This window comes from Nerophis lumbriciformis, linkage group LG38 (genome assembly GCF_033978685.3).
Source record: "Nerophis lumbriciformis linkage group LG38, RoL_Nlum_v2.1, whole genome shotgun sequence".
Classification (NCBI taxonomy): domain Eukaryota; kingdom Metazoa; phylum Chordata; class Actinopteri; order Syngnathiformes; family Syngnathidae; genus Nerophis; species Nerophis lumbriciformis.
The window spans coordinates 9,211,612-9,231,966 of record NC_084585.2 but is presented as its reverse complement, the minus strand read 5'-3'; the positions used below and the strand labels follow the sequence as shown (position 1 = coordinate 9,231,966).

General features: G+C 40.1%; 1 protein-coding gene across 1 annotated transcript in view; it reads left to right on the top strand.

Annotated features, from left to right (window-relative positions):
* Positions 1-20,355, top strand: part of dnah1 (dynein, axonemal, heavy chain 1) — a 175,343-nt gene that overhangs the window by 24,353 nt on the left and 130,635 nt on the right. The window contains exons 11-19 of the mRNA XM_061932510.2: positions 301-451; positions 4,488-4,681; positions 4,749-4,974; positions 5,049-5,168; positions 8,852-8,934; positions 14,016-14,157; positions 15,498-15,653; positions 15,724-15,922; positions 15,995-16,248. Coding sequence (XP_061788494.1) covers positions 301-451; positions 4,488-4,681; positions 4,749-4,974; positions 5,049-5,168; positions 8,852-8,934; positions 14,016-14,157; positions 15,498-15,653; positions 15,724-15,922; positions 15,995-16,248 — 1,525 coding nt within the window. The remainder of the gene's footprint in view (positions 1-300; positions 452-4,487; positions 4,682-4,748; positions 4,975-5,048; positions 5,169-8,851; positions 8,935-14,015; positions 14,158-15,497; positions 15,654-15,723; positions 15,923-15,994; positions 16,249-20,355) is intronic.

Below are 20,355 nucleotides of genomic sequence, written 5' to 3'. Positions count from 1 at the left end.
TTTTGGTTCAAGGAACTGTAACAGGAAGTACATTTTCTACCCGGAGGAGGGAATTAGTGGAAAAGATGGCGCCGTAGCACAAACAATAACACACCTTTACAGTGTATGTCAGTGTTCTATGAAAACTATTTGTTGAATACAACAGATTATGGCCACAAGGGAAGAAAAATCCATGAAATAGCTGCACCGTTTTATAAGCCGCATGGTTTAAAGTGTGGGGGGGGGGAAAAAGTAGCGTCCTATTTATTTCCAGAAAATATGGTATTATTGTTTAAATTACACCCGTTTGTTTCCATCTAGGCCAAAAAACAAGCCTCTGTTCCAGGTGGACTTGCTTTTGAATGAGACCGAAGTACATTACAGCACACCTCTGGAGAATTTTGAGACCTGTATCTTAAACCTATTCAACGAGGGCATTCTGGTGACGCACAATATACCCATGCTGGATAAGGTAAAGCAAGTTTAGGGTACGGATGTGCGATACCACTGGTTTTCTTTCCGATCTGATACCAAGTAAAGTTCAGGCTGGTATCAACGATACCGATACTTTATGCAAATATTTATGCAAATATACGTTAAATTTAAAAAGTAGTGTATTTTCAAATAACATATCCAACTAAGAAAAACAACAATAAACATGTAAGAAAAAAGTGTAGAAATGTGGAATGTAATTTGAATTTTAAAAACTGATAATACTAAAATTGTACGTAGTCACCTATAACACAAAGTTTTCCCTTTGTGTTTAGATTTAAACACAATGTTTTGTCTTTAAATATATATAATCTTTTTTTTTTTTTTTTTTTTTTTTAGCATTTATTTAAAATAAAGAAATATAAACATTTCCCCATACTTGACTTTTCAGTATGGCGCCCTTGGTGGCAAATGTTCAGACACCCCTGATCTAAAATATTAGAAGCTCTCAAAATAAGATATACTGAAAATATAAACAAAGTTTAGTTAGTTAATTAAAATAATAATAACTTATGAATTCATTTGAAAAGTTACAACAACCATAATAAACACTGTTTCATAGAATTTTTTACATACTAGGTAATGCAGTTACACAATTGTATTAGTTGTTTTATCCTATTCTTACATGGGAAGAAACAGTAAAAATGTAAGAAAAAAGACAAAAAAAAATCAATAATGAGAAAAAGCTGAAATTTTTTAACTAATAATTATTAATAATATACAGTACAGGCCAAAAGTTTGGACACACCTCCACATTCAATGCGTTTTCTTTATTTTCATGACTATTTACATTGTAGATTGTCACTGAAGGCATCAAAACTATGAATGAACACATTAAAAGGTGAAATAACTGAAAACATGTTTTATAATGTAGTTTCTTCGAAATACTTTACTTTTTCCACACACTCTGGGCATTCTCTCGATGAGCTTCAAGCACACTTGTGAAGTGAAAATCAATTCAGGTGACTACCTCTTGAAGTTCATCAAGAGAATGCCAAGAGTGTGCGAAAAAGTATTTAGACTAGAGCAAAAGGGTGGCTATTTTGAAGAAACTAGAATATATAACGTGTTTTCAGTTATTTAACTTTTTTTTGTTAAATACATAACTCCACATGTGTTCTTTCATAGTTTTGATGCCTTCAGTGACAATCTACAATGTAAAAGTCATGAAAATAAAGAAAACACATTTAATGAGAAGGTGTGTCCAAACTTTTGGCCTGTACTGTACTTTGCCACTAATAATACTAGGGATGTCCCGATCCAGGTTTTTGCACTTCCGATCCGATACCGATATTGTTTTTGCATTTCCGATCCGATACTGACCGATACCGATACTGACCGATATTGGCCTATCCGAGCATGTATTAAAGTTTAAAGTTATTTAGCCTACTTAGTTGTCAGAATCATGTTGAAAAGGATTTTAGTACTCTTGATAACAACTAGCCAGCTGAATTAGGGGAGTTTGAATAATACACAATGGTTGGTAACAAGAAACTGACCTGTTTATTCAAGGATAAACACAAAATAGACAAAATTATACATGACAAACAGAAATGGCATCATTGAAACTAGGGCTGGGCGATATGGCCTTTTTTTAATATTGCGATATTTTAAGGCCATATTGCGATACACAATATATATCTCGATATTTTGCCTCAGCCTTGAATGAACACTTGATGCATATAATCACAATCATATTCCGTACAATTGACCACTAAATGGTAACACCCGAATACGTTTTTCAACTTGTTTAAGTCGGGGTCCACTTAAATTGATTCATGATACAGATATATACTATCAGATATATACTATCATCATAATACAGTCATCACACAAGATAATCACATTGAATTATTTACATTATTTATAATCCAGGGTGTGGAGGGGGGCGCCGGATGTAAGTGTCAAAAAGACAGCCAAAAGACTTTGATATGAGAATAAATCTAAAGTTAAAATATAGGGTAGAAATGCACCCATTTGCAGGAAATGTAGTCTTGATTTTAAAATTTTTCTTTCAAGGCTTGCATGTCTACATTAAAACATTCTTCTTCATACTGCATTAATATATGCTACTTTTAAACTTTCATGCAGAGAAGGAAATCACAACTAAAAAAATCACAAATTTTTTCATACGGTGTTGATCTGGAAATGTTTGCCTCGGCATTTTGATGGTGTGTGCGTGTGGCACCGAATGGAGATAAGCGTCTCGACAGACGTTACAATATTTGAACAATGATGACGAAAACTGTTTTCTCTGTCGTGTCCGTGTGTCGAAAATTGTTATGCGCTTATTTTTTTTATTTGATTTTGTGCGTGGCATATAATTGCTATGCGCAGAGGGAACGTTGGTCACACGGCTGCGCTAGCATCACAGCTAATGTTAGCCATGCTGCTACGTCTCTGCTGGGAGAGGACGTATACGTATGTGACGTATGTCGTGACAGTATGTGACGTGTGTAAGAAGGTGCACTTGCTGTCTGTGAGAGGGAGACACAGGAAAGAGTGAGAAGAGCCTGTCGTGTAATGCCAGCAGCTAAAAGCAACTGCGGGAGAATCCACAGACCTGTGGATGTGTTGAAGGTGTGCTGGAAAATCCATCCATCCATCCATCCATCTTCTTCCGCTTATCCGAGGTCGGGTCGCGGGGGCAGCAGCTTAAGCAGGGAAGCCCAGACTTCCCTCTCCCCAGCCACTTCGTCCAGCTCCTCCCGGGGGATCCCGAGGCGTTCCCAGGCCAGCCGGGAGAGATAGTCTTCCCAGCGTGTCCTGGGTCTTCCCCGTGGCCTCCTACCGGTCGGACATGCCCGAAACACCTTCCTAGGGAGGCGTTCGGGTGGCATCCTGACCAGATGCCCGAACCACCTCATCTGGCTCCTCTCGATGTGGAGGAGCAGCGGCTTTACTTTGAGCTCCCCCCGAATGACAGAGCTTCTCACCCTATCTCTAAGGGAGAGCCCCGCCACTCGGCGGAGGAAACTCATTTCGGCCGCTTGTACCCGTGATCTTGTCCTTTCGGTCATGACCCAAAGCTCATGACCATAGGTGAGGATGGGAACGTAGATCGACCGGTAAATCGAGAGCTTTGCCTTCCGGCTCAGCTCCTTCTTCACCACAACGGATCGATACAGCGTCCGCATTACTGAAGACGCCGCACCGATCCGCCTGTCGATCTCACGATCCACTCTTCCCCCACTCGTGAACAAGACTCCGAGGTACTTGAACTCCTCCACTTGGGGCAAGATCTCCTCCCCAACCCGGAGATGGCACTCCACCCTTTTCCGGGAGAGAACCATGGACTCGGACTTGGAGGTGCTGATTCCCATCCCAGTCGCTTCACACTCGGCTGCGAACCGATCCAGTGAGAGCTGAAGATCTTGGCCGGAGGAAGCCATCAGGACCACATCATCTGCAAATAGCAGAGACCTAATCCTGCAGCCACCAAACCAGATCCCCTCAACGCCCTGACTGCGCCTAGAAATTCTGTCCATAAAGGTTATGAACAGAATCGGTGACAAAATGCGAAACGGAAATTAGGGAGCAGCAGAAAAGTGGAATGTATTATTTAAATCGGTGCGTTGGAAAACACGGACTGGAGTTTTTTTTAAAACTGGATCTGGATCGGCATTTTCCCATGCCTTGCAGATACGCATTTTTTGGCAAATATCGGCGGCCGATCCGATCCAAATATCGGATCGGGACATCCCTAAATAATACAAAGCTGACACAATATCTGTTTTTAGCATTTTTGTAAATTAAGAAATATCAATATGTCCTCCCCATAATTTTACTTTTCAATATGCGGCCCTTAGTGGTAAAAGTTTAGACACCCCTGAACAAAAGTATAAAAAGTATCGATATTTTGATTTGAGAATCGATATCAGAGCATGAAGATCTCGTATCGGCGGTATCATTATTTCAGTATCAATCTGCACATCACTAGTTTAGTATGTAAAGTGTGCTCATGTTCCAAGAATGTTGTGCAAATGGAGAGTGATGACAAGTCTGTTCTTCCCTAGTTCTTGATGAAGCGCTTGTTATTCGGTGACGAGCCTGTGCTGGAGTCAGTGAATCTTTGCGAGCCAAAAGTAAAAGAGCTGAGAGAGAAGATCTGCATAGCGCTGAAAAAAGCCATCATACCCCTCAAAGCGTATGCTGCTGAATACGCCAAATACATCGAGCTTTACAACTTGGACTTAGCGGCGCATTTTGCGTAAGTGGTTCTTAAATCCCTCGCAGTCGAGTAGAATTTCCCTGCTATCTCTTATGATTTTTTCCAGATCCAGCGCTGATGACGAGAAGACATCCAAGGTGATAAAAAAAGAAGTGGAACAGCATGTCACAGACAGAGAAGAGCTCCATAAATCCCTGCCGTCCTCCATTATCATTGGTGCATTTATCGTGCATGTTGAGGGAGTACGTCAGGTGCTTTTGAATAAATCAAAGGCTTTAGCCGTGGCGACCTTGGAAAACCATGTCGAGAAGCTACGAAAGCTAGTGGATGAAGTAAGTTGGATGTTAAGGACTTGAATTTTTTTTTTCCGAAAAATGTCGTCCTGAACTCCTGTTGTGTGGTCCAGGAATGCGAGGAGTTCAGCACTATTAGTTACACGCTCGCCGAACGTCCCGGCAGCATTGAGGACCTGACGGACAAGAGGGAATGGATGAAGCAGATTCCTGACCAGCTCAAAAGTTGCAAGGTGCACAATATTACAAAACCCGAAACCAGTGAAGTTGTCACGTTGTGTAAATGGTAAATAACAACAGGATACAATGATTTGCAAATCCTTTTCAACTTATATTCAATTGAATATAATCAATCAATCAATCAATGTTTATTCATATAGCCCTGAATCACAAGTGTCTCAAAGGGCTGAACAAGCCACAACGACGTCCTCGGTTCAGAGCCCACATAAGGGCAAGGAAAAACTTACAACCCAGTGGGACGTCGATGTGAATGACTATGAGAAACCTTGGAGAGGACCGCATATGTGGGTGATGCCCCCCCCTCTAGGAGAGACCAGATGCAATGGACGTCGAGTGGGTCTAGCATAATATTGGGAAAGTCCAGTCCATAGTGGATCCAACATAATAGTGAGAGTCCAGTCCATAGTGGATCTAACATAATAGTGAGAGTCCAGTCCATAGTGGACCTAACATAATAGTGAGAGTCCAGTCAATAGTGGATCTAACATAATAGTGAGAGTCAGGCCTGGCCCTAACCAATCTGGCGCCCTAGGCAAGATTTTAGGTGGCGCCCCCCCACATCGGCAGTGATGTGTATATACGCACAAGAAACCGAATAGCTTTGTCTTTGACCTTTTTTTTACTTAAAGAAAGCAAATTAACAATCAGAATAGTTAACAAGATAAAAAAAATATGAATAAATAAATGAATGCAAAAAATAAAAAATGAATATATGAAATACAATATTTTTTACATACATATTGCTTAATTTACATTAATGATGTGCACTTTAACAACTAGGCTTACAACTATACCTAATATATAAAGGGGTGGAAAAGTGACTATTACCTGCAGGGCAAACATTAGCTAACCAGAAGGCAATAACAATGTAAACAAAAAACACCTGCTTAAAAGATCTAATACAAATGTCCCTGAGGAATGTAAGGTGGGAGTACTGTAATTACCTAACGTTACATTATTATTTTCCATAACAATTTAGCCCCCTCCACAATATTAACCCGACGTTAAAACAGAACTAGCTATTTATTGATTAGCAATTGCCGAATCATGTAACATTAGCTTAATGCTAAAAAGCCAGGTTACTATCACATTCTGTAACAGACAAATAATTTCATGTAGGCTAACGTTACCTACCTGCTACCTCTTGTCTTTTTCTCGTTTCTCCTCCTCCTCTTTTCTCTTTTTTCTTCCCTGGGCACCTGACAGTTTTGGCCGTTTTGACATCTTGTGTTGATTTTTTGATGTGGTGACGTCCAAAAAGAGTCATGATACGGGAAGGGAGGGGGCGCACCGTGCGGGGGGAGGAGGGGGGGGGGGGGGGGGGGCCGAATGTTGTAACAAATAATATTTCTATTATATAGGCTTTACTTTGCATTTTAATTAACGTGGGATTATTTTTTGTATTTAGAAATAATAGTACCAACTTTTTTTTTTTTTTCTCCAACATTTGTGGCACTGGCGTGGCGCCCCCTGATGGACGGCGCCCTTAGCATTTGCCTATACGGCCTATGCCACGGGCCGGCCCTGGTGAGAGTCCAGTCCATAGTGGATCTAACATAATATTGTGAAAGTCCAGTCCATAGTGGATCTAACATAATAGTGTGAGAGTCCAGTCCATAGTGGATCTAACATAATAGTGTGAGAGTCCTGTCCATAGTGGATCTAACATAATAGTGAGAGTCCAGTCCATAGTGGATCTAACATCCATCCATCCATCCATCTTCTTCCGCTTATCCGAGGTCGGGTCGCGGGGGCAGCAGCTTAAGCAGGGAAGCCCAGACTTCCCTCTCCCCAGCCACTTCGTCCAGCTCTTCCTGTGGGACCCCGAGGCGTTCCCAGGCCAGCTGGGAGACATAGTCTTCCCAACGTGTCCTGGGTCTTCCCCGCGGCCTCCTACCGGTGGGACGTGCCCTAAACACCTCCCTAGGGAGGCGTTCGGGTGGCATCCTGACCAGATGCCCGAACCACCTCATCTGGCTCCTCTCGATGTGGAGGAGCAGCGGCTTTACTTTGAGCTCCTCCCGGATGGCAGAGCTTCTCACCCTATCTCTAACATAATATTGTGAAAGTCCAGTCCATAGTGGATCTAACATAATAGTGAGAGTCCAGTCCATAGTGGATCTAACATAATAGTGAGAGTCCAGTCCATAGTTGATCTAACATAATATTGTGAAAGTCCAGTCCATAGTGGATCTAACATAATAGTGAGAGTCCAGTCCATAGTGGATCTAACATAATATTGTGAAAGTCCAGTCCATAGTGGATCTAACATAATAGTGAGAGTCCAGTCCATAGTGGACTCTCTGGAATAGACTGCAAAGACAAGATACTTAACATTTGAACTAGAAAACCTTATTTTTTGCAAATATCAGCTCATTTGCAATGTGATGCCAGCAACATGTTTTAAAAAAGCTGGCACAAGTGGCAAAAAAAGACTGAGAAAGTTGAGGAATGCTCATCAAACACCTATTTGGAACATCCCACAGGTGAAAAGGCTAATTGGGAACAGGTGGGTGCCATGATTGGGTATAAAATCAGCTTCCATGAAATGCTCAGTCATTCACAAACAAGGTTTGGGGCGAAGGTCACCACTTTGTGAACAAATGCGTGAGCAAATTGTCGAACAATTTAAGAACATTTCTCAACGAGCTATTGCAAGGAATTTAGGGATTTCACCATCTACGGCACGGGTCCCCAAACTTTTTGACTCGTGAGCCGCATTGGGTTAAAAAAATTTGGCCGGGGGCCGGGCTGTATATATATATATATATATATATATATATATATATATATATATATATATATATATATATATATATATATACATTGTCTTTTTAATCCGTTTTGACATTTAACATTGTCACGTTATCGATGGGAAAATTCATTTTTAGACAAAATGATTTGCCTGAGTGGCTAGGAGACACCGAGAGTAACAAGCGGTAGAAAATGGATTAGAAAGGAAAGATTAAAAAAAACAAAAAAAAACAACAACTTTTTTTTTAACTTGGGACTTCCCGTGGGCTGGATTTTGAATGCTGGGGGGCCGGATCCGGCCCGCGGGCCGTAGTTTGGGGACCCCTAATCTACGGTCTGTAATATCATCAAAAGGTTCAGAGAATCTGGAGAAATCACTGCACGTAAGCGATGACATTACGGACCTTCAATCCCTCAGGCGCTACTGCATGAAAAAGCGACATCGGTGTGTAAAGGATATCACCACATAGGCTCAGGAACACTTCAGAAAACCACTGTCAGTAACTACAGTTGGTCGCTACATCTGTAAGTGCAAGTTAAAACTCTACTATGCAAAGTGAAAGCCATTTATCAACAACACCCAGAAACGCTGCCGGCTTTGCTGGGCCCGAGCTCATCTAAGATGGACTGATGGAAAGGTGAAAAGTGTCAGACCACATTTCAAATTGTTTTGGAAACTGGACGTCGTGTCCTCTGGACCAAAGAGGAAAATAACCATCCGGATTGTTCAAACATTAAATATCTTGTCTTTGAAGTCTATTCAATTGAATATAAGTTGAAAAGGATTTGCAAATCATTGTATTCTGTTTTTATTTATGATTTACACAAAGTGACAACTTCACTGGTTTTGGGTTTTGTAGAAATAAAAATAAAATGCTAATTATGTGTGCCGCCAAGTGTTACTCTGTTTTTTCCCCCGTAGGATCGCGTTGCAAAGATTTTAGCAGAGTATGAACTATTTGAAGAGTTCTACTACTCCTTATCAAATGATGATTTTAATAAGAAGTAAGTGGAAATGAGGCTATACGGTACTGTATGTACCATACTTGCATATTTTACTACATTCATATTGCTAAATAAGGGAACCAAAATATTAACAATGCCTTCTTTATGATGTACAGTAGCACCTCAACTTACGAGCATGATTGGTTCTGTGACGGAGCTCTACATTTAAAGCACTTGTATCTCACATCAATCAATTTAATTGGTGCTTGGCCCCAAAAACAGCACAATTTTAACAACTAACATGCCTTTTAAGAAGAAAAAGTAACTTTTATGTAAGGAGTACTATATGAAAACAATACAATAGAGCAGGGGTGCTCACACTTTTTCTGCAGGCGAGCTACTTTTCAATTGATCAAGTCGTGGGGATCTACCTCATTCATATATATAATTTATATTTACTTATTTATGAAATATATGTTTTTGTTAACAAGTTAAAGGTGTTTAATGATAATGCAAGCATGCTTAACACATATAGTTAATATTGTTAATACATTAAAGGTGTTTAATGATAATACAAGTATGTTTAATACATATAGTTAATATTGTTAACAAGTTAAAGGTGTTTAAAGATAATGCAAGCATGTTTAACACATATAGTTAATATTGTTAACAAGTTAAAGGTGGTTAAAAATAATACAAGCATGTTTAACACAAATAGTTAATATTGTTAACAACTTAAAGGTGGTTAAAGATAAAACAAGCATGTTTAACACATATAGTTAATATTGTTAACAACTTAAAGGTGGTTAAAGATAATACAAGCATGTTCAACACATAGAGTTAATATTGTTAACAAGTTAAAGGTGGTTAAAGATAATACAAGCATGTTTAACACATATAGATTCCTTTCTTTCATGAAGACAAGAATATAAGTTGGTGTATTACCTGATTGTGATGACTTGCATTGATTGGAATCAGACAGTGGTGATGATAACGTCCGCATTTTTGAATGGAGGAGAAAAAAAGTCCTCGTTTGTGTCCAATACCACATGAAAGTGGTTGGTTTTTGGCATCTTATTTGTCCAGCTTCCGTACTCCTTTGTATACACTTTACAAGAAATACATTGTACATATGCTCACATACGTACATAGGTACCTACGCTCCCACATACATACACAAATACAGTACATATTTACCTACCTAATGTTCGTACATCCACACACACATTCAATATACAAACATACACATACACATACTGTACATATACATTCACTGTACAAAAACATATACACATTCTGTACATATACATTCATTGTACAAACACATATACACATTCTGTACATATACAAGTACATATGCATACTTACACTCATGCACATAATCACGTTTCATCAAACATATATTAACGTTGTTGCCCTAGGGTAAACTGGGTGTAACACATGGCACACTGACAAAGCTTAACCTATTGTGACTATAACAATCTACAAGGTTAATGTAGGTTGCTTCTCTTTCTCCCCCACCATTTTTCTGCATTCTTTCGTATCTCAAGTTATCATTACGTATATGTATTGTTGCATTTAAACAACTGTATTGTTGATAATAAAGGTAAATTATTGGTATTGTTCATTATCAATAGCGCTATTTCTATTGGTATTTGTATTGATCCATTTGTAGTGTAATAATGCTCATTGTTATTTCTGTATTATTTTTTATTTTTCGCTAACTGCTTATTTGCTATCACTTTTACCATCATATTTGTACATGTCATATTTGCTGATGTTGCTCTATTGTTGTTGTTGTTGTTGTTGTTGTTGTTTGCTGTTGTTGTTTTTGTCTCTCTGTCTAATCCCCCTCTTGTCCCCACAATTTCCCCCTCTGTCTTCTTTTTTTTTCTCTTTCTATCCCCTCCTGCTCCGGCCCGGCTGCACTAAATGATAATATAAATACATTTAATAAAGTCAAATACAAATAAGGCAACAAGAGAAGTATCCTACACTTCTCTTTTGTAAAGTAAATCTGAACAGCCGACATGGGCATCTACATCAACTATATGATTTGCCTGAGAAGCTGGACAGGACATTAAAAAAAAAAAAAAAAAAAAAAAAAAAGAAATACATTGTCGGCAAACTCCGTAGCTTGCTAGCTTGTGCACGCCAGCTTTCTGAGACTCTTATTTTGGTAGCGCAGGAAGGATGAAGCAGAGCTTTTATTGTGCAACTGTGCAGTCGGTCTTTGGAGTTTTGACGACAGGTACGGTGCCAGAGTCTGTTGAAATAAAGTGTTTCTCGCCTTCCAGTCGGTAATTTTAATGAGCTGGCAGCAGCCAGCGTCATCTCAGAAGACCCTCGGGTGCCGTGAATGTCAATCAAGTGACGAAAGTGATGTCATAGTGAAGATTTATGATCGCTCATTTTTAGGACTATTTTTTTAATGCCTGGCTGGTGATCGACTGACACACCCTCCGAGATCGACCGGTAGATCGCGATCGACGTAATGAGCACCCCTGCAATAGAGTGTGGTACACACAACTTCAGTAGTTTTATGAAGTGATGTAATAGTGATGTACAGCATTTACTTTGGAGAGTGGACTTGTACAGTATCTCTTTTCAGCAGCTTCTCCATATTTTTATGGATACATGTCCGCTATTATTTTATTATTTTAACATTCTTTGTTTACGTTAAACTCCTTCTGCTTCAGTATGGAGCAGACGAGCAGTGCTACGCTGGTACGACTAAACAGTCGGTAATGTTTAGTCACTCCTTCATATTTCTTTGTCCCGACAATACATTTTTTCAATCTTTAGCTGTTGGGCTCAGAAGTATGACGTGGAAATGCAATGCATTGTTATTCTTCTTTTTTTTTTATTATTATTATTTTTTTTATATAATCTTTTTAACGTTTATTCAATACTGGGTTCTGACGTTCATTTGACCATTGAATTTTAGTAATTTTTCATTCAATATATTACAACAAAAATACAACATTGAAACATCTTTTTGACGACATTTAATCAATGTTGGGTTCTGACGTTGATTTAACCATTTTTTTTGCAAATAATCATTAACTTAAAATTTAATGGCAGCAACAAATTGCAAAAAAGTTGGCACATAGGCATTTTTACCACTGTGTTACATGGCCTTTCCTTTTAACAACACTCAGTAAACATTTGGGAACTGAGGAGACACATTTTTTAAGCTTCTCAGGTGGAATTCTTTCCCATTCTTTCTTGATGTACAGCTTAAGTTGTTCAACAGTCCGGGGGTCTCCGTTGTGGTATTTTAGGCTTCATAATGCGCCACACATTTTCAATGGGAGGCAGGTCTGGACTACACGCAGGCCAGTCTAGTACCCGCACTCTGTTACTGCAAAGCCACGCTGTTGTAACACGTGCAGAATGTGGCTTGGCATTGTGTTGCTCAAATAAGCAGGGGCGTCCATGAAAAAAACGATGCTTGGATGGCAACGTTAGTTGCTCCAAAAGGCATCAAATTCCAAATGAGCTAATATTTGCGTAAAATAACAAAGTTTACCAGTTCAAACGTTAAGCATCTTGTCTTTGCAGTCTATTCAATTGAATATAGGTTGAAAAGGATTTGCAAATCATTGTATTCTGTTTTTATTTACCATTTACACAACGTGCCAACTTCACTGGTTTTGAGTTTCGTAACACCGACATTTATTTAATAATACCACCTTAACATTTGACAACCAAACAATTACACAAGGCGAATCAGTAAAGAATCTGGGTATTATCTTCGACCCAACTCTCTCCTTTGAATCACACATTAAGAGTGTTACTAAAACGGCCTTCTTTCATCTCCGTAATATCGCTAAAATTCGTTCTATTTTATCCACTAGCGACGCTGAGATCATTATTCATGCGTTCGTTACGTCTCGTCTCGACTACTGTAACGTATTATTTTCGGGTCTCCCTATGTCTAGCATTAAAAGATTACAGTTGGTACAAAATGCGGTTGCTAGACTTTTGACAAGAACAAGAAAGTTTGATCATATTACTATACTGTATAAACCTTTATATACATATATATATATATAACTATACTGGCTCACCTGCACTGGCTTCCTGTGCACTTAAGATGTGACTTTAAGGTTTTACTACTTACGTATCAAATACTACACGGTCTAGCTCCGTCCTATCTTGTCGATTGCATTGTACCATATGTCCCGGCAAGAAATCTGCGTTCAAAGAACTCCGGCTTATTAGTGATTCCCAGAGCCCAAAAAAAGTCTGCGGGCTATAGAGCGTTTTCTTTTCGGGCTCCAGTACTATGGAATGTTCTAGCACTAACAGTTAGAGATGCTACCTCAGTAGAAGCATTTAAGTCCCATCTTAAAACTCATTTGTATACTCTAGCCTTTAAATAGACCCCCCTTTTAGACCAGTTGATCTGCCGTTTCTTTTCTTTTCTCCTCTGCTCCCCTTTTCCTTGTGGAGGGGGGGGGGGCACAGGTCCGGTGGCCATGGATGAAGTGCTGGCTGTCCAGAGTCGGGACCCGGGGTGGACCGCTCGCCTGTGCATCGGCTGGGAACATCTCTGCGCTGCTGACCCGTTTCCGCTCGGGATGGTGTCCTGCTGGCCCCACTATGGACTGGACTCTTACTATTATGTTGGATCCACTATGGACTGGACTCTCACAATATTATGTCAGACCCACTCGACATCCATTGCATTCGGTCTCCCCTAGAGGGGGGGGGGGGGTTACCCACATATGCGGTCCTCTCCAAGGTTTCTCATAGTCATTCACATCGACGTCCCACTGGGGTGAGTTTTTCCTTGCCCTTATGTGGGCTTTGTACCGAGGATGTCGTTGTGGCTTGTGCAGCCCTTTGAGACACTTGTGATTTAGGGCTATATAAATAAACATTGATTGATTGAATGCTTGTGTCATAATTTTTTGCTTCCAACTTAAAACCTAACACTTAGTAGAGAGATGGTCTTTATCGCAAACCACTTTTAAATCGGGGTACTCTTAAGTTGAGATACCACTGTCGTTAGGTTCTACACCGCTACAAACTACAGCTGCCATAATAAACCCGACTTCTAATCAAAACTGAGTATTATTTTCTCTTAGTTGTTCCATATCTGAACCATAATTCATGGTATTTGTCTTGCAAAGGTGGAAAGCTATTGAGTGGCCACAAAGAATCCTCAGACAGATGGATGACGTAACCAGTCATCTTGTTGAAGAGGAGGAGCGCTTCCAGAAGATCCAGATCACCGACCAGGACGTGTTTGAGCAGCGCCTTGGATCTCTCCAGGTCAGCTGATTCATTGGTTAATTCATTTTCTATTGCTTATCATGTCCAGAGGCATGCTGGGTAATCTATTTTATACTACTTTAGGCTAGAGTTGGGTCCACTTTGGTCTAGGCACAAAGAAACTAAACCAGGGTTGTCCAAACTCATTGGGCTAAAAAAAATTTGTTCGGGAACCAAATACATGTACATATTTTATTCATATGATGGATGAATAATCAATATAATGGATATATAGTTAATATTAATTGGATATTAAGAGTATGTGAAAGTTTGACTTGTACCTGGTTTACTTCTGTGACAACCTTCTTAAGGTTGTGTCATCAGAAATATCCATCCATCCATTTTCTACCGCTTGTCCCGTTCAGGGTCGCGGGGTGTGCTGTAGCCCAGTTTTTTTCAACCACTGTGTCGCGGCACACTAGTGTGCCGGGAGATACGGTCTGGTGTGCCTTGGGAGATCATGTAATTTCACCTATTTGTGGGGCGGAATAGCTCGGTTGGTAGAGTGGCCGTACCAGCAACTTGAGGGTTGCAGGTTCGATCCCCGCTTCCGCCATCCTAGTCACTGCCGTTGTGTCCTTGGGCAAGACACTTTACCCACCTGCTCCCAGTGCCACCCACACTGGTTTAAATGTAACTTAGATATTGGGTTTCACAATGTAAAGCGCTTTGAGTCACTTGAGAAAAAGCGCTATATAAATGTAATTCACTTCACTAATTCACTTCATATTTGGGTTAAAAATATTTTTTGCAAACCAGTAATTATAGTCTGTAAATGATGTGTTGTTGTTGAGTGTCGGTGCTGTCTAGAGCTCGGCAGAGTAACCGTGTAATACTCTTCCATATCAGTAGGTGGCAGCCGGTAGCTAATTGCTTTGTAGATGTCGGAAACAGCAGGAGGCAGCGTGCAGGTAAAAAGGTGTCTAATACTTAAACCAAAAATAGACAAAAGATGAGTGCCCCTAAGAAAAGGCATTGAAGCTTAGGGACGGCTATGCAGAACGAAACTAAAACTGAACTGGCTACAAAGTAAACAAAAACAGAATGCTGGACGACAGCAAAGACTTACTGTACAGCAAAGACTTACTGTGCAGCAAAGACGGCGTCCACACTGTACATGACATGACTATCAACAATGTCCCCACAAAGAAGAATAAAAACAACTGAAATATTCTATTCTAAAACGAAGTAGATGCGGGAAATATCGCTCAAAGGAAGACATGAAACTGCTACAGGAAAATACCACAAAAAGAGAAAAAGTCACCGAAAGAGGTGAACAAGACAAGAACTAAAACACTCGATATTTAGATCTCTCTACTTTGCCATTGGTCTCTTTGTAGATGATGGTGAGCAAATTCACAGCCTTTGCCGATGTTGATCATGCCGCTGAGATGGCCAACGAGGTGAGGCGTACAAGCAAGGAACTGAAAGAGTGCCAGAGTTTGGCTCAGACCTACAACACCAGAGAACGTTTGTTCGGTAGTCCCGTCACAAATGTGAGTAAAAAAATGTTTTAAATGCAATAATCTTGCTTGGGGAGTACTCATACGTAACCATGTGTTTCAGTATGACCGTGTGCACCGAATGGCAAAGGAATTCCAGCCATTCTTTGACCTCTGGACCACAACCTACGATTGGATCCATCGGCATGAAAGCTGGCTCAATGATCCGCTGTCTTCCATCGACCCCGAGCTGCTTGAGCGCCATTACACAGAAGCGTTGGACACAATGCATAAATGTTTCAAACAGTTCAAAGATAAGCCTGGTGGGTCACACTGGTTACTCTTCAAACTTGAAATGTGTGTGACATGTTGACTTTTTACTACTCCTTTGCTAGATTGCCAAACGGTGGCATCGGTCATCCTCGCCAGGATTGAGGACTTCGGCCCTTACGTGCCCCTGGTTCAGGGTCTGAGGAACCCAGGGATGAGAATGCACCACTGGCAAGCACTTTCAGATACCATCGAGATAAAAGTTGCGCCCAAAGCCAATCTTACCTTAACCCGCTGCTTGGATCTTGGCCTACATAAACACATGGATGCAATAACTCAAGTGGCTGAGACGGCTGGGAAAGAGTACATCATTGAACAGGTTATCTGCATTTATAATTCTAACATATACCGCACTTAAAATCCTTTTTCTCTCTCAAAACTCAACAGTGCGCCTTATAACCCGGTGCGCCTAATGTACGGAATTATTCTGGTTTCGTTTACCGACCTCGAAGCAATTTTATTTGGTACATAATGATGAGTGTGACCAGTAGATGGCAGTCAAACATAAGAGATACGTGCATACTTGCCAACCCTCCCGGATTTTCCGGGAGACTCCCGAAATTCAGCGCCTCTCCCGAAAACCTCCCGGGACAAATTTTCTCCCGAAAATCTCCCGAAATTCAGGCGGAGCTGGAAGCCACGCCCCCTCCAGCTCCATGCGGACCTGAGTGACGTCAGGTGCGCAACACCACGTAAATCGTTGGCCAACCAAAAAGTAACCCCAGTACGCTATAGCCAACATTCACCAGGAGATGGCAACAGACAAACATAGATAACTCTATTACATTATTCCCCTTTTAGAAATGTATAGAAGTTACTCAAAATAAATAAACAACCCAACCAAAAAATGCAGCAGCTCAATTAAAAAACTGTACTTAAGCCACATTCTTTTTTTTTAATTTTAGTACTGAACTCTTAACCCTCATTTGTAAAAAAAAATAACATGCTTATTATACAAACAGTATTTGTACACCTTTAACACAGATTTTTATACTGTCTTCAGAGATTCAGTTTTTTTGGTGGTACTCGAAACCTTTCTGGGTACCTGCGAAAGGGTGTTCAGCATGGTTAGAAAAATAGTGACAGAGAATAGAACAAGGATGGACAATTCAACCCTTAACTCAACAATGAGTAGATGAGTGTTATGTGTGTGTATATGTGTAAATAAATGAACACTGAAATTCAAGTATTTCTTTTATTTATATATATATATATATATATATATATATATATATATATATATATATATAAAATAAAATAAAATAAATATATATACAGCTAGAATTCACTGAAAGTCAAGTATTTCTTATATATATATATATATATATATATATATATATATATATATATATATATATATATATATATGAAATACTTGACTTGGTGAATTCTAGCTGTAAATATACTCCTCCCCTCTTAGCCCCGCCCCCGACGCCCTCCACCTCCCGAAATCGGAGGTCTCAAGGTTGGCAAGTATGGATACGTGTAGACTGCAATATGATGGCAATATGACTCAAGTAAACAACACCAACAATTTATATGTTCCATTGAAAATAAAGAACATTACACACGGCGCTCAAAAATCTATCAAAAGGTTTTAGTACAACTTTGGTAAGCTATGAAGCCGCACCGCTTGATGGATTGTACTGTGCTTCAAAATACAAGTACCGTATTTTTCGGACTATAAGTCGCAGTTTTTATCATAGTGTGGCCGGGTTCCAGTGCGACTTATATATGTTTTTTTCCTTCTTTATTATGCATTTTTGGCAGGTGCGACTTATTCTCCGAAAAATACGGTATTATTATGGTGTGTGTATAGGGTAAGACATGTTATCTGGCGTTTTGTTTCGCTATATAATGCCAAAGCAACTTTTCTTACCTTCTGGTACTTGCTGATGTGTATTTGGGATCTGCATAAATCCTGAAAAATTGCGCGCTTCCGCCTTTGTAGTCCATGCCGACACCGTAGTCGATAAGCTTCTTCTTTTTCTCTATCTTCTTGTTATGGGACATTCATCCTCCGCTGTTACCATTTCTAATAAAAAGTAGTGTAAAGTTCTTACTTATATCTGTCAGTGAACTCGCCATGAAAGTGCTAAAACATACCGGTGTAGTGAGTTCACATTATTCACCCAAGGAATTAGTTATTAGAGACGATATTTCACGGGACACATTTACGGCGTTGTTGTTGTTTCCGTATGAGGAGATGCTGCTCCGTTATTGATTGAAGTAAAGTATGAATGTCATTAAAACAGTTAGCTCTATCTTTTGACACTTCTACCACCCCCGTCCTTGCACGCTACACCGCTACAACAAAGATGACGGGGAGAAGACGCTGTCGAAGGTGAGCCACGTAAATAAGACCGCCCACAAAACGGCGCATCCAGAAGCGACTGTCAGAAAGCGGCTTGAAGATGAGCTATAAAAATACGGTATTATTATGGTGTGTGTATAGGGTAAGACATGTTATCTGGCGTTTTGTTTCGCTATATAATGCCAAAGCAACTTTTCTTACCTTCTGGTACTTGCTGATGTGTATTTGGGATCTGCATAAATCCTGAAAAATTGCGCGCTTCCGCCTTGGTAGTCCATGCCGACACCGTAGTCGATAAGCTTTTTCTTTTTCTCTATCTTCTTGTTATGGGACATACATCCTTTGGTAAGCTACGACTTTGGTAAGCTATGAAGCCGCACCGCTTGATGGATTGTACTGTGCTTTAACATACGAGTACCGTATTTTTCGGACTATAAGTCGCAGTTTTTATCATAGTTTGGCTGGGCTCCAGTGCGACTTATATATGTTTTTTTCCTTCTTTATTATGCATTTTCGGCAGGTGCGACTTATACCGGTGCGACTTATACTTCGACAAATACGGTATTATTATGGTGTGTGTATAGGGTAAGACATGTTATCTGGCGTTTTGTTTCGCTATATAATGCCAAAGCAACTTTTCTTACCTTCTGGTACTTGCTGATGTGTATTTGGGATCTGCATAAATCCTGAAAAATTGCGCGCTTCCGCCTTTGTAGTCCATGCCGACACCGTAGTTGATAAGCTTCTTTTTCTCTATCTTCTTGTTATGGGACATACATCATCCGCTGTTACCATTTCTAATAAAAAGTAGTGTAAAGTTCTTACTTATATCTGTCAGTAAACTCGCCATGAAAGTGCTAAAACATACCGGTGTAGTGAGTTCACATTATTCACCCAAGGAACTTTAGTTATTAGAGACGATATTTCACGGGACACATCTCCGGCGTTGTTTCCGTATGAGGAGATGCTGCTCCGTTATTGATTGAAGTAAAGTCTGAATGTCATTAAAACAGTTAGCTCCATCTTTTGACACTTCTTCCACTCCCATCCTTGCACGCTACACCGCTACAACAAAGATGATGGGGAAAAGATGCTGTCGAAGGTGAGCCACGTAAATAAAACCGCCCACAAAATGGCGCATCCTGAAGCGACTGTCAGAAAGCGGCTTGAAGATGAGCTATAAAACATCATCTATGCAACATTTTGACCAAAGAACCACCATTACATGTTATGTAGACCACAAGGAATTGTTTTCAATTTAGAAAAAAATAATAATAATATGACTCCTTTTAATGCGCCTTATATATGAAAAAAGATCGAAAATAGACGATTCGTCGGCAGTGTGTCTTATTATCAGGTGCGCCTTATGGTCCGGAAAATACGGTAAGAGGCATACTTGCCAACCTTGAGACCTCCGATTTCGGGAGTTGGGGGAGGGGGGGTGTCTGGGGTGGGACGCGGGCGTGGTTAAGAGGGGAGGAGTATATTTACAGCTAGAATTCACCAAGTCAAGTATTTCATATACATATAAAAGAAATACTTGACTTTCAGTGAATTCTAGCTATATATATATATATATATATATATATATATATAAGAGAAATACTTGAATTTCAATGTTCATTTATTTACACATATACACACACATAACACTCATCTACTCATTGTTGAGTTAAGGGTTGAATTGTCCATCCTTGTTCTATTCTGTCACTATTTTTCTAACCATGCTGAACACCCTCTCTGATGATGCATTCTGCTTCGTCTCCTTGTTGTGTGCGCAGTTGTGCACTGCATTCTCTAAAAGCCCTGGATGTTAATGTCACATATGCATGTACAGTAGATGGCAGTATTGTCCTGTTTAAGAGTGTCACAACATTGCTGTTTACGGCAGACGAACTGCTTTACGGTAGACGAAAACATGACTGCTGTAGTTGTGTGTTGTTGCCGCGCTGGGAGGACGTTAATGAAACTGCCTAACAATAAACCCACATAAGAAACCAAGAACTCGCCCTCGGTCATTCTACAGTTATAACGTGATTGGGCAGGCACGCTGTTTGTATTGTGGGAAAGCAGACGTGAAAACAGGCTGTCGACACGTCATTCAGGTCCGCC